General features: G+C 38.0%; 1 protein-coding gene across 1 annotated transcript; it reads left to right on the plus strand.

Annotated features, from left to right (window-relative positions):
- Nucleotides 1-12,686: 12,686 nt before the first annotated feature.
- On the plus strand, nt 12,687-14,507 carry tcf21 (transcription factor 21). The gene is made up of 2 exons (XM_079477863.1): nt 12,687-13,263; nt 13,645-14,507. Exons 1-2 carry the CDS (start codon nt 12,814-12,816, stop codon nt 13,732-13,734), a joined length of 540 nt encoding a protein of 179 aa, XP_079333989.1. The 5' UTR covers nt 12,687-12,813; the 3' UTR covers nt 13,735-14,507.
- Nucleotides 14,508-15,052: the final 545 nt, after the last annotated feature.

Here is a 15,052-nt window from a genome sequence, read left to right on the forward strand (position 1 = left end):
GGTAGTGCATAGCGCTCACAATCCCAAGGTCACGGGTTCAAATCACAGGAAACGTTTTTAATGATAAATTGTATCCTTTGAATGTGTTTTAGGTTGCATTGGATAGAAGCGTCTGTGTAAAATGACATCAACACTGGCATTGCACATTGACTTCAAGGATGACGCTGAATTTGCATGTTGTGATAGTAAAGATGATGTTCATGCACGTCAGGCGTGGGAAAGGACTGGTTTTGTATGAGAGTGTTTGGGGTCAGATCAAGGGCATCGGACGACTTTACAGGATGATTTGAGTTCTGGAACCCTTTAGAACCCTTGTAAAAGTAATTTCAAATCCATCTGGACGCCTCTTTGTCTAGTTCTGAGACCGAGAAGCTAAAATGTCATATTAAACAGCACTTGTTCTGTTGGACATGTTTCTGAGGGTGATTTGTAAACAAGGAGGGTGGAGCATAACGTCCATTCTATGTTTACATTGGGCGGACATCACAGAAACCAAACACTGAGACTGCAATAATGCATTCTAGGTAATGATACACATTGGAAAGCCACCATCTAAGATAGTACATTCTTTATGCCTTGACCTAGTCTTACTTTTTCATTCTTATCTCAAGCGTTTTCAGGTAAATACATGAAGTACTGAAAATTTTACTACTTCCAGTATGAGGCTTTTCTCGGGGCTACCGGAACAGCACTCTGTACTGGTTAGATATTTGCAAAACCCAGTGACAAAATATATAGGGTGACTAGTAATAATGATTTAAGGCAATACGTTAAAATATGTAGCAACACAGCAGAAAATAAACTAGAGATAATGGTGTATTAGAACAAATGTTTAAATGCATTTAGCATTTTATGATAGACCTTTCCTAATGATGATTTTAATGAGAGACATACTGTATATGACTGTTTTTCTAGGAAATTATATAGTATATATACCTTAAAACACAGCAAATTAAACATGTTATTTTTAATAATTTGCTAAAAACGTCCAATAACAGTCATACCTTGTTCATATAATAATTCTTGATTTTTTTATATACATTTTGAACCATAACTTGCAAACCTCAAACAAAATCTCAATGTTTTTATTTCAATTAATTTATGAATAATCACCTGAATAAGTCCTTAGTTTTATGCAAATATATCTTGTAACACATAAAAATGTATGTGATGTTTCCTGATAGTTTTCAAATATAGAAGCAATTGTGAAGAATTATGCAGTAAAATCATGGAGAGTGAGTTTTCTGAGATCTAAGTATATTCATCACATCTGGCGAGAAAGAAGAGAGAACGGTCTAAACCAGCAAACAGCAAGAGAGTGCAGAACTGGGAAAGAGAAATCGAGATGAAAAAGAAAGAGACGCAATCATAGTCACAGAGAAATGCACACCTGCTCTATCGACTGGTTTATACTCGTGAATCAAATACGGTAGATTTATGAAGACTAGAGTGCCTGGTCTTCCTGCGCTTAGCAGTAAAAAGAGAGCTGACATAGGGACAGCACGCGCATGTGTGTGTGAGATCCGACTTCACTCATAAACACAGGTCTGGGAACTTCCAAGTGTTTACATCATTCATTCTTACCATCTAAATCACACAACCATCATCACATTCTTCTAACTTGAATACATTTAAATAAAGTTCAATTAAAAGCAAGTCATTCAGTCATTCAATCCCAAAACATTTACATTAAAATATGTAGAGAAGGATTGAAATATGTGTTGTTTTAGAAGACAGCATTCACATTTTTACATATCACCAGCCACCTTTAATGTTATTTTATATATTTGTGCTGTTTCCATAAAGCTGCAATTTTTCAATAACAGGAAGTGCACTCTTGCCAGAGGAACTGGCACAGGTGGGGATGGAGGGGAAGAGGTCAGTTGTTTTCAAGGAGACGAAGTGCTAGGGTGTGGCTCGTTGGCTGTGTTTGGACTGACAAAGAAAGCCAGTGAAGATGTGTTTATAAAAATGAGTTTCTCTCATCACAAACACCTTCTTTATTCGCCTCTCTCTCATTCTCTTATCCAATCCTTGAGATAAATAAACTGGTAAAAAAAGGTGGAAGAGGCCGACTTAGTTGTCATGACGTCAGTCGGGCCCCTGCCACTGTGAGTGATGTCACAGCTCTTCCTGACCTCTGCTGTCATTCAAGATGAAGTGTTTTAATGTGTGGAGTTCTAAAAATCAGCTTTTTTCTGAACAAAAAGGAAATTTGGTTCATGCAGCACATCTTGCACAACAGATCAAAAATGTTTTAGTCACAATGAAAGAAAAAATGCTATTATTATTGTGCACATTATGCATGATTGCGGCCATCTCATCCTAAATCTGGATGATTTGTATATAATAACATTGTCAGGGAGTGATCATGACACAAAGGAAATGTAATTGGTGGTAGAAATTGTACAAGTTGTCCTATTCTTTGTACTGGAAGTACCAAAATATATCTGGACTGATTAGCACCAGTGAATGACTGAAGAGGTGAGACAGAACAGATAAGAAGGTGAATGACTGTTTGACCTCAGACACATATGTCACTGTCTGCTGTTTTAAAGTGCATACGCTATGAATGTGTGTAGTGTTTTCAGTGTGTTAGTGTTATCTTTTTGAGGTTAACATTTTCACACCAACACAGTTTAGGGAGCACTCAACTCCTCCAATTCAACCCTCCCCTCACAAACGTAAAAAGTACACAACGTTTTCAGTCACACAATGTTGCTCAAGGAAGTTATTATAGGAACTATTAATATTAATAACTATATAAATATGTGAGGGTGTGTTTGTAGGGTCTTGGGGTTTTGTGGTTTTGGAAGCAAAGGTTGTAAATGTTTTTCTTGCGGCCGGATTCATACACCTGTGTAATTTCATTAGAACAGCTCTCTCTTTTACAAGAGGAACAATTTAACCCGTCAACACATCCCCATTTTCTTCTGTTCCAAGAGAACTTCCCTTCCAGAGGTTTTGTTTTAGGTAACTTAAATAATCATTAATGTATTCTGCTTCGTTTGAAAATCAATAGATCAAGATATTTATTAAACAAGGTCCAGGGAAATATTATTTCAAAGGGATTATTTATTTAGTCTTAATCAAAGCAATCTCATAATAAGTTTTCTTTCATTTATTTTCTCCAAACATTTTAGCAGCACTTTTTAATAGCCCTCACTCATATGTGTTTCGGTGGAGTTGGGGTTAAAAGTTATCTGTACAGCTGTGTATGGATGAGAGAGTGGACATATGCATTAACCCCTCTCAGACACCTGTGTGCACGTGTGTGTGAGAGAGAGAGAGAAAGAAGTGAATGAGACGGTGTAGAAAAAATGACATAAGGGAAGAGTATATATGTTTATTATCTTCTATTATGAGGAAGAGAGATAAGGACCATCACACTGTCATTAACATGATGGATTGAAAACTCTTTTACACAAATTGCACAACTTTTGCTTCTTGGTTCCTTTTGAACACCTCTCTTCTCTGCCAAACCCATTATTTATACCAATCCAGGAGGCAACATACTGGAATTAAATGGGTTTATATATCATAATTCAGAGATACAAACATAAACAACCGGAAGATACGGGTCACAACTGAAGATGCAAAAACTTGTACAAAGAGATGCAAATAGACACGGTTTGAGAGACAGTCTGACCTTTGACCCAAGGAGGTTTCCTAAGAAGTGCAGTTCAAACACTAAGCTTGTTTTCTTTCCTCCAAAGACACTTGGCCTGAACTCCGTCCACCAACTTGACAGAAAGACTTGACACGTTTTGGAGACGTTAAGCATTTTTGTGCTTGTTTGGAAAAACTCTGACCGGCTGCAGTGTGAGGGAATGTGTGGATGAATCTGATAAACTATGTTTGAAATCTGGCCATAATGCAGATTTACTGCACAAGTTTTTCACTGACAGTTATCAAAATATTTGGCAGATGTGCTTCACGGAAACTGAGGTTACACAGAAGAGAAACCTATTTACTGAGAAACTGAAGAAAATTATAATGTATTGGTATATGATGTAATTTGTTCAATGCATTTGAAAATGCAAAGCTTATGCCCAATTCAGACATGGTGTTGTTCAATTTCATTGGTGATTTGCCATGATTCATACGCAAACTAAATCTTTTTGGAGTTTGACATTCACTTTAAAAAAGAAAGGAAAGAAAGAAAGAAAGGGCAACCTATACATCTAAAGTGGGGAAGCTTTTTATGCAATTTGCAGAATTTAGTTTTTGTGTGAACCGTTTTAAAGAGAGAACCGCAGCAATGTATGTCTTTAACACGAGTGTCACACACTGCATGATCTTTGGAAACTTTAGCTAAATTCTGTGTCATGTTTACAGAACGAGAAAAAGATGAAAGGACCATAAAAAGGAGCAGAGGACATATAAGGTGTTTATATGTGTGTATGCAGCTTATCTGAATGAGAAATTGTGCTTGGACTTATTATAAATAAATCACTCTGCCGTGACTATCCCCGAGTGTTGACGCTAAATAAAACGTCTCAATCATCAGTCATCGCTCACCTCATCTCTGTATAACAGAGCTTAAATAGCAAGTAATGACTGCAGCCTCAGCTCTACAGAGTAAAACAAAATTGTTAGAATGTGTGTGAACATGGGAAGTGCTGTAGAATAGCTGCAGCTGGTCTCTTGAGAAGCAGACAGACACTTAACACAGAGCTAAACAGACAATAAACAGAGATAAAAATGCAAATAACAGCAAGCAAACAACATATTAACAAATAAAAAATATATAGCCAAAGATCATGTATTTAAACGAAGAATGGATGGCGGTTAAAGAACACAAAGGAAGTAAAGTAAACAATGCTTGTTTGTTTTTATTCTTATTAACGTTTTTTAGGGGAAGGGGTCTGTTTTGGCTTAGGGTAGTCAATGCAAAACAATTAGTGTTACAGTTAGTTATACAACTTTTTTCACAGATGTTAAATAAGACTTCCAATGGACTGTCGGAATGTATAGTATGCCTGCTTACATGTATGTAATTACATTTTATACCACATTGCCTTATTTGCATTGTCACGTGACCCTTATGTTCACAAACAACAAAATAAAAAATATTTTACTCAAATATACCAGCAGAGTTTATCCACTAAAAAATATATATGTCAGTATATAATTTACATACATTTTTAAAGAGGCCAACAGTTTTCGGGATTTCTCAGCTCCCATGGCATCACAGGATAAAAAATGCGTCAATGTAAGGCATTAAAAAATAATTGCGTACTCGTCTTCGCTCTCTTGAGAAAGGTATTTTTTCACAAATAAATAGCCAAAGTTGACTCGAGTCAACCCCTTTCCCCTTCACAATATTTAGTCGAACACCTGTAACAATACTAATGTCAATGTGACGATTACGCAAAGTTTTCTCACAGTAGAAGTCAAACGAAAGCGCAGATTTCACTTACAGTGAATGTTTTTGTTTTGTTTATAGCTGAATGTAGAGCGCAGCATCACAAGTCAGATGAGAGCAACTCTGTTAAAAGACAAAGACCCTCAAAGATCATAACTTTGGATGACATCTCCTCGCATCTCCATCTCCATGAGTTACTCGAGCCCAAAACACGAGAAACGCACAGACCACTTACAGCTCACGTTTAAAGAAAATATAAGGGTGTGTGTTCTGTTATACTTTTGTCATTTTCCTTATCAATAAGAACATTATGCAAATGTAAATCTAAAGGAGGTCGACAGACACATTTTCTTCAGTGTCAAGTGTAGTGAAGCATAATGACATGTTATTGATTGATCGGCGCTTACAGAAACATCTCCTTGATCTATTGCGCACTTTGATTCTCTCATTTAAGGTCCACACAAACGTGCACACCCCAGGGACCACTTCTCCTTCCTCGTTTTCCTTCCTGTAGTAACATCCTTTTGGAAGACATTAGACCACATTAGACCAACCCCATCTGACAGAGTGCTGAAGGATTTTGAAGTGGCAGTTTTGGGGGTGGGCTTTGTGGGTCAGTGTTTGCTCAACCAATCTTCAGATATAGAAGAATTGTAGTCCTTAGATAAAAAAATGACACCACAAATCCACAAAACTAAAACCATTTGTCCTATTCACGAGGTGATTTCTGTTATTCCAAATCTGTTATATTGGCTTCAGGATGCACAAGCGATAGTTAATATTGCATAATGATTAGGTATCATAGAAATTGTGAACGTTTCTCATATAACATTAGGTTTCACTTTAGGCCTATATTAAACATTTATTTGAACCCTTTGTATACGTTCAAATCTGTTTACCTTTATGAATTGGCTTCATGCATCTTTAAAGTATGCATTACATAATGTTGCTGTTTTGGTACCGTAGAAATAAAAACTTTTTTATATGGTCTAAGGTTTCTTTTTAAATTATATTTCAGTTAATATGTGTATCTATTTTTGAATATACAAGTTATTTGTATACCCATTTTAAATGAAACCATCTTTTTTAAGTTTGCAAATTGAGTGGAAGAAATTAGATGGAATTTGATGGGAATCCAAATCTCCCAAATAAAGTAATGTGTGTTTGTTTGTTAGGATAGGGAGGCAGTCATGTGCAGTATCATAATGTAGGAGCTCCAGACATATTGCATTATCATCATGTCTTTACTATCACTTCTGTGATAGGGCTTCTCCCTGGCTGGGCCGACACCCGGCGCTCTCTGCGCCCAGTTATCAGCTCCACGCCATGAGCTCAGCGCTGCAGAAGCCCCAGAGAGCTCCATCTCAGCCAGTCTGATATCTAAGCTTCCTGGGAGTGGGTCAGAATCAGCCTCCGGTTGTTCATTGCTCACATGCAAAACAAACACACACCACTCATTACCATAAAGTTTGGCTAACAGACTCATTTCTGGTGATAAGATGGTGTACAGCGTATATGTGGGAGTGTGTTGGCTTTATGCATTGGTGTTGTAGCTTGTCAAGCAAGCTACTCTTAATATGAAGTAGTTAAACTGCAATTAAATTCTTAGAAAAAAGTTGTTGGAACCAAGAGAGGAGAGAGGAATTGCTTCATCCATCCAAATCGTTCCCAGCATTGCCCCTCGCTTCGCTTTAGTGCACGATATAAATTTTTGTTTGTAGACATAAACAAGCGGTGTCAGATTTGTCAAACAGACTGATGGAAGTATGTTGCTGGTGTACGAGTGCGTTGTCTGTGTAGTGTTTAAGATATAAGTCACATTTGCTGCGTTACGAAATGAGCAGCACAGTTTTGTCCAGTTCTCACATTATCCTGCTAATGGGATGACTGGCAAAAACACAGCCACTGGGATTGGGAAATATCAAGCGTATATATGAGAGAAAAAAGAGAAAGGAAGAAACTGTTAGTTTATGGGATTAGTCTAGACTGACAGCTGGCTTTTGGAAATATTTTGTACAAAGCACGCAGAACTATATTTTTACATTTTCAAGAAATGCCTTTTTACTGTGTGTGTGTATATATTGTTGTTTTATTTATTTATAATTACAATACATTTTTATTTCACAATGGTTGCCGGGATGCTAGGTGGTTTGTTTTCTCTGTGATTGCAAGGTGGTCATTCGCTGGCCTCTGATCCTTTTTCTGAATGTTTCCCACAATAAACCTGAAAAGCAACAATGGTTCCTGTCTGTGAAAATAATTTCTTTGAAGGTCTTTGGAAAAAAACACTTTAGATACACATATCTAGAAAAAGACTATTAAAGATGTGTTCAAGGACATGACGCATGTGAGTGTCACAGTCTTACAAAGCGAGCAGGTGTGAAAGGTCCAGAGTGTAATTTTTGGTGCATCTATTGACAGAAATGCAATATAATATACATACCTTTGTCTTCAGGGGTGTTTGAAGACCTTATATATTTAAGCGTTTTGTTTTTTATTACCTTAGAATGAGCTATTTCTATTTACGCACATTGCAGCTCCCCTTACATGGAATTGTCATCTTGTTTACAGTAGCCCTAAATGGACAAACTGGCTCAAAGACATGAAAACGTGATGAAAGACATGAAAACGTGATGATATATTAGTCCTGTGTTAGCCACCATTCTTTGAAAGCGAGGAGGGGTGGAGTGAGCTGTTGGTTGCAGTTTGCAACCTCACCACCAGATTCCGCTAAATTTAATACACTGGACCTTTAAGCTGAAGAGAGTAGCGTGAAAGGTTTGATTCCTAAATTATGCTGGGGAATTTGGGGGTTGTCAGTTAGGAGTCCTTGCTGATCAACATTCTCGTCCTGATGATAACACGCTCTCTGTGGACATGGAATATTTTAACTTTGTAGTTCATTCTGGCTCTGCTTATTAAGAAATAGAGAGTTTGTCCCTTGTGACTCCCTACAGTACTCGCATGTATAGAGATTGCCTCCTTCCTTCTCTCTCTAGTTTTTTTATCTGCCTCAGTCTTATTCATAGTGCTAATTATGTGGATAGTTATTCTAACCCAGGCACTAATTGAAGGTTTACATTTTTAGAATTCAAGAGATTGTTTACTTTATTTATGTGTGTTTTCGGATTTAAAAAGTCCCAAAAGGGATATTTTATCTAACTTTTATTCACATGGGAAAATGTATCCCCAAGTATGCACACACACACAATCATACTTGCAGTATGACGTTTCATGCACCTGGAGTATGTGTGTGTATGTATGCATAGACTTTTTAAGTGATGGGAAGAGGAGCAATAGGTTGAGTGTGATGAAGCCCATGTAAAAGAGAGAGTAGTTTATCTCTGGCCGTGTGAGAGATAGAATGTAAATAACCTCAGCCTCACACGATCGATTTATCAGACACTCGGCTCAATCTCACAAACCGTCCCATAAACACAGCTTTGGGGTGACCCCACATCTGTCCGGCCGTCCCCACATGCAACTTTAGGATGAACCCAAAGCATGTCTGTCTTTTATATAAACATATCTTTAAAAGACCTTTCCATAAAGAATTATTAGATCTGGAGATGGATTTGACCTCCTGATTTAGGGGATAAATGATGAAAGTGGTGTTGTCAGCTACAGGTCTGAGACAAAATGCTGTTTGTGAACATTCCATTCAGTTTGATTACATTTTTTATAATAAAATCATTGACTCTCACATTGAAGTGCAGACATTTGCCAACTGGAAACTTAGTTTTGTTTTGTTCTTTACTTTCCTAAAAAACAAAGATGCTTCCTGATGCCATAGAACAGCAATTTGTGTCTTTGGATTTAACATTCGTAGAACATTTCTGTTTAAAAAGGTCCTTTGTAGTGGAAAGATGCTAAATAAATGTTTTTTAAGAAGTAATATGGTAGTTGGATATACATTTGACTGTTTAAGGATATGTACAAAATGGTCACTGACAGTTGCTTGACACTCTTCTCTTCCTCCAAAGTGCTTTTCATTAAAATGATTATTCTTGAGTTGTAGCTTCTGAAAGGATTTTTCTCTTACAAGTATTCACGTCCGGTGCAGTTGTGCCCTCCCTTAAACTTTGCGACAAGCCAAAACACTCTTGCGTTCCGACTATGGACATTGACCTTGGCCGTTAGAAGCTCCAATGCAGGGGAGTACAGCCACTCCTAGCTACACAACCCACAAACACACACCAACAAAAGTCACCAGCGTACACAAATACAACACACACACCCAGCTGCAAGACATCTTGATAATATCCAACAGCTGATCCATTACAGGTCACTGTCCATCCCAGACTGCACTTTATGCCCTTTTCTATCTCCTTGCATCTCTTATCCTCCAGGTCAGATGAACAGACAAAAGAAACTATTGCATCTAACCGTTGTGACTGGCCCTCTCATAAGTATGTTAACAAAGATGCTAAATGTTCTCGAACCCACAGATTTTGCTTCTTTGATGTAAAGAAAGAAGCTTAATGTTCTCGAAACCCACAGATTTGTCTGATACATTCCAATTTATCAGATGTGTCAGACTTCCACTTTTAAAAACAGAGTTCTTATGCGGCATTTAAACTGCACCATCCGTCTATATTAACAGTTTGTCAGATATCAAGTCTTTCATGAGGTGTTATGTTTTTATTAAATGACTCAACAATGTTTGACCCAACTGACTCATTTGTCTGCTGGCCAGTAAATCAACTATTTTTGTCTTGTTTTGTTTTCTAATTAATCTTTACCAAGGTTGTCACTTGAATTGTTTCCTCTCCTGCGGTTTAATTCTGTGCAGAAACGGGCATTTGATAGATGCCACGTTGCAGAGCGTGTCGTCAAACCTCATGTAAGATTAAGTGCGTGTGCAGTTGTCTGGATCTGTCATCTTGCGAGTTGAGTGACCACGTCTCTTGGTTGTGTGTGTGTATCCCAGTGTATGCAGTTTGTGTGTGTGTTTTTAAGCTCTAAGTCAGATGCGGGCATTTGAGTGTCCAGTTTCTAGCAACCTTTGACCCTTTAGAGCTAATTAGTGATATCCTCTCTAACACTGCTGAGAAAACCTCATTCCATTGCATTTGTTCAATCGGGCTTCATTATTCTTCGTTTTTACAGGCTGCTGTTCACCTGTTGCTGTCTGTAACAATTAGAGCACACAAACTGAGAGACAAATCTGATATGCAGTCAGTAATTACAAAAGAAACTTCTGAAATGGATGAAAATCATCCCTACAAGTAATGACGTTTATAATATTACAAATGTGCAGTTATTTTTAAAAGGGCTGGAATACTGAAAGAATTGTAGTGTAATATTATTTATGTTTTCAAGTTAAAATTAATTTTTTTATGGATTAATTTTCTCTCCAAAAAGCTTTTTTTTATATTGTGTGTTAAACAAGTTCAGTCTGCAATTTGAATACTGATATATTTTACTTTAAGTAAATTAAGCAAGATAACCTTTAATGTGTGTCACTGCACATGTGAACATTCCTTTATTTATTAGATTAGTATTTAATAACTCCTCAAGAATGCATTTATATACCTTTTTTGTTTTTACAGGGTTTGATACCTTTGATCATAAGTAGCCAAATGTGGCTTAAATATGTTATATTAAAATGTTTTACAAAATTTAACTACTGCATGTCCACATGAGTTCCTTTTATACATCCATACAATATAGGGGCTGTTTTGTATTAACCTGTCTGTTTATCTTTCTTTGTTTTAGTGTCAGGAAAGATGAGCTGAAACTGAGTGTGATTGCAGGCTTCAGAAACATGGAGGCTATTTTAAGCTCTTCATGTAATGCTGCACTAGGACAGGACGATTAATCTTATATCCTCTTTTATTTTCTTTTGACCAGCCCACCCACAAGGGAGGGAGGTGCAGACACATTTACACAGTCTGAGATTTTTTTTTATCAGATTTCCAATTGTTTAGCTTGTTATAGAATTAAAACATGCATCTTAACCAAATCTGACTTGCTCATAAAATAAATAAGATCTATATAACCTATTTGTTGTTTAAGAACAATGGCAAGGTTAAAATACCTTATTCTGTCTTTATAGAGGACGCTAGAATAGACAGTAACGTTGTGTATGTGTTAGATCTCAAGAGAATTATCTGTATCTTCTTTGGAAATTTCTTAATGTCGCTGCAATTTTACAAGCGTGTTGGTTTATTATGTGCGTAACCATAACTAAGAGCATCATGGGATGATGGGCACAAACCAAAATACTGAGGAGAGACCAGATACCCCCGTGTGTGTCGTAGCAATCATCGCCTGATTTAAAACCACTCCCGAGTCGCGTTTAACGTCGCCACTTAGTACCTCGGCACATCGGGATGTTTTGGCTTGAATTAGGAGGTTGTATTAGAGACCGGTGTGGGGTGCCATTAAAATAGCAAAACATGGGGTTTGGGGACGCGGAGTATCCATTTCACGTGCCCCTCCGAAGGCGCCAGTGGGCCATTTGAGAAGGTTCTCGTGGGATCCTATTAGAGGGCATCGGTGCTGAAAGCTTCACAGCCTCTCCCATACGCGATTGCTCGTGGGGTCATCGCTGTGCCATCTTAAAAATCCTACTGTACAAGCGCGCGCACAACTTTTCCGGTCAGAGATCTACCTTCTAAATCCCGTTCATGCCACCTGTCACTTCAAAGCGAACCTGCAGGTGCTTCTTGATTCATAGCGTGGAACATACAAACATTTACATTTGCCCTTTAATTATAAACTAGCAATTTTTTATTATGTTGCCATTTCCGACTGATGTTATTGCATATAATATGAAAATATAAAAAATGTTACCAAAATGTAGAATGTGTAACAACTTTTGTACATAACAGCAATACATATTAAGAAGCCTACAATTTATTATTATTATTGTTAGCCTAACTTCTATTTTTTTTATTAAACAACTCAATAAATAGACATTTTAAGACAAATATAATTAAACATCTTAATGGGAAATCTTTAACGTTCACTTCTAGGTTTTGCACTTTTTTTGTTTGTTTATTTAGATTATGATATAGGGCTCTGAATAATTGTTTTGTGTCACGTTCAAGATAAATTTGCAAAAGGAATTAAAGTGGCTCGTTTTTATGCGTAAACCTTAAACATAAATTAAATGTTTGCAGTGATTTTTGCCTACATTTCAACTAGATAACTTTGTTTTTGCTTCATGAGTGAGAAAATGGAATATTATATGATTGCACAATTTGAACAGCGTTGGTCATTAACGCATTTTTGGAAGCATATCGGAACAGGTTTCGTCTTAATATCCAAAGGAGTATGTTGTTGCCGCGTGCGGGGGCACGCCCCTAAGCGCGAGAGATAAATGGACCCTTCAGCGTGTGAGTTACAAGTTACGGTCATCTTCAGCTCGCGCATGACACAGGACACGTTTCACTCAAAACTCACATCTTTACAGATTTTTCTTTAACATTCACTTTAACATGTCCACCGGTTCCATCAGCGATGTGGATGAATTTCACGAGTCTGAGCTGCTGGATGGTCTTTTGAAATTCGGTTCCGGTAAAGACCCGGGGACATCAAACGAGAGCACAGAGGACAGTTCCAACTGCGAAGGGGCTTCGGTTACAGAATTTACAGCAACCACGGGAAAGCGGCGCAAGTCAGCAGCCATGCGTAAATCGGCACCTAACGGCGTGGCCCAAGATGGCAAACCGGGACAGAGGAACGCGGCGAACGCGCGAGAGAGGGCGAGGATGCGAGTGTTGAGCAAAGCTTTCTCTCGGTTGAAGACAACTTTACCGTGGGTTCCACCGGACACCAAACTCTCCAAACTGGACACGCTGCGGCTGGCCTCCAGTTACATCGCGCACCTGCGACAAATACTGGCCAATGACAAATACGAGAATGGCTACATCCATCCAGTCAACTTGGTAAGACATGTTTTAATATTTCATAAAAATGTCACACTACATTGTGACGTAGCGATTAATAATCGAATTTTTTCTTAGATCCCCATAGCAAGGATATTCATTAGCATCCATCTGTAGTAACGAAAACATAGCTAATTTGGCAGTGCTTAGAAATATAACCGTCCGTTTTCCTAAGAGAATTGGCGACGAGTTATTTTGATGTAGTTCCATAAACGTTTATATTCTTTATTATTTTTACTTTGCAAAAAAGAGAAGGTATATCGCTACATAGCCTGTAATGTAGACCAAACTGTATTTTTCTCTGTAATTTGGTATGTTTTCTATAATTGAACTGCAGCTTGTATTTCATTTAGGCCTACACTCATTTTATTTTTTCCACAGACTTGGCCATTTATGGTGGCGGGGAAGCCAGAAAACGAGCTCAAAGAAATGCTGACTTCTACACGTTTATGTGGGACTACAGCTTCCTGAGGAACAAATTGGACTTTAAACATGGACCTATTTTAAGTATTTCTATCAAAACTTAATAGCCACATCATCTCCTATCTAAACACACGAGTGGGAATAACTGGGGACCACATCCTCACTCGCATTCCTGTAAAGAGAAATTGCTATCTATTTAAATATTCACACCAATGCCTTGCTGGTTCAAGGCAATACAGTGTGATTTTTATTCAGTTGTTTTTGTATAAATGCTGTCATCGCGTTTTTTTTTTAGAAAAATAAATAAAACAAAAAGACATTATAAGAGTAAAATAGCTTTGCTTTTACGCAGGGTGTCAAGAGTGCCTTTGGTGTCAGCAGTTGATGGCAAAAAGACAACTGTAAATAAATGAATATTGCTGATGTTTTATAGTGATTGAAATGGAATTGTATTACATATTTATTAATTGGGTTTTGATTTAACATGGACTGATAGTTCATGCTTACTCACTTTGCTTTGACCTATGTGAACCTTGTTATCATTTCGCTCCACCTTTTTCTCTCAAAATCTTCGACGAGGGGACATGTCAACCTGCCTTCAACAGATAACATGATTAATTCCCTTAATCGGAAGAAACGTAAACCTTCTTGTTATCATGATATATCTGTCATCCGATAAGCGTGGCTTTAACCGTTATGAAAATAAGAGAAAACACTTTTACTGATGATAACGTTTTTTTACTCTTTAAAGCCTTCTCCAAAATTCTTAAAACATGAAATGTTTTTTTTCAGAGTAAGTGGAATTAAAGAAGTCAGACCAGAAAAATGTAGGCTGACGTGGTCTGTGTTTAAGGTCAGTTGTTTTTAGACCAGTAAATCGCGCGGCTCTTAATCTCGCGGTGGAGTCGTTGTTTAATTTCTCGCGGGGTTGTGACCGTTATGTTTATAGCGCACGGACAGATATTTATGCGTCACTCCTCTGAGGGTCTCGAGCACGAGAGTTACCCAGAGTAACCGATAATGGGATTCCCGATGTCACATCCACGCTGGGGCCTTACCGCTTAGAAAAACACCGCCCCCGCCACGTAACTGTATTCCACGGTAAACTTGTCATCACCGTTCGGTCACAGCACTACAGAAAGCCGCGCGGTGAGACAGAACGTTTTGATGGCGCAAGACAATAACAAGACCGCCGCCACCATCCATCACTCGCTGTTATTGTAAGGAGAGGCTATGAAGGGAAACTCAGGGAGCGAGGGAGGCCTACACACCAACCTACCCACTCATCCACCCCCCCCCCCCCCACACACACACACACACACACACACGTCATTGTGAAATCTGATGATAAGTCTAAAAAGTGAGT

This window comes from Barbatula barbatula (assembly GCF_947034865.1).
Source record: "Barbatula barbatula genome assembly, chromosome: 17".
Taxonomy (NCBI): domain Eukaryota; kingdom Metazoa; phylum Chordata; class Actinopteri; order Cypriniformes; family Nemacheilidae; genus Barbatula; species Barbatula barbatula.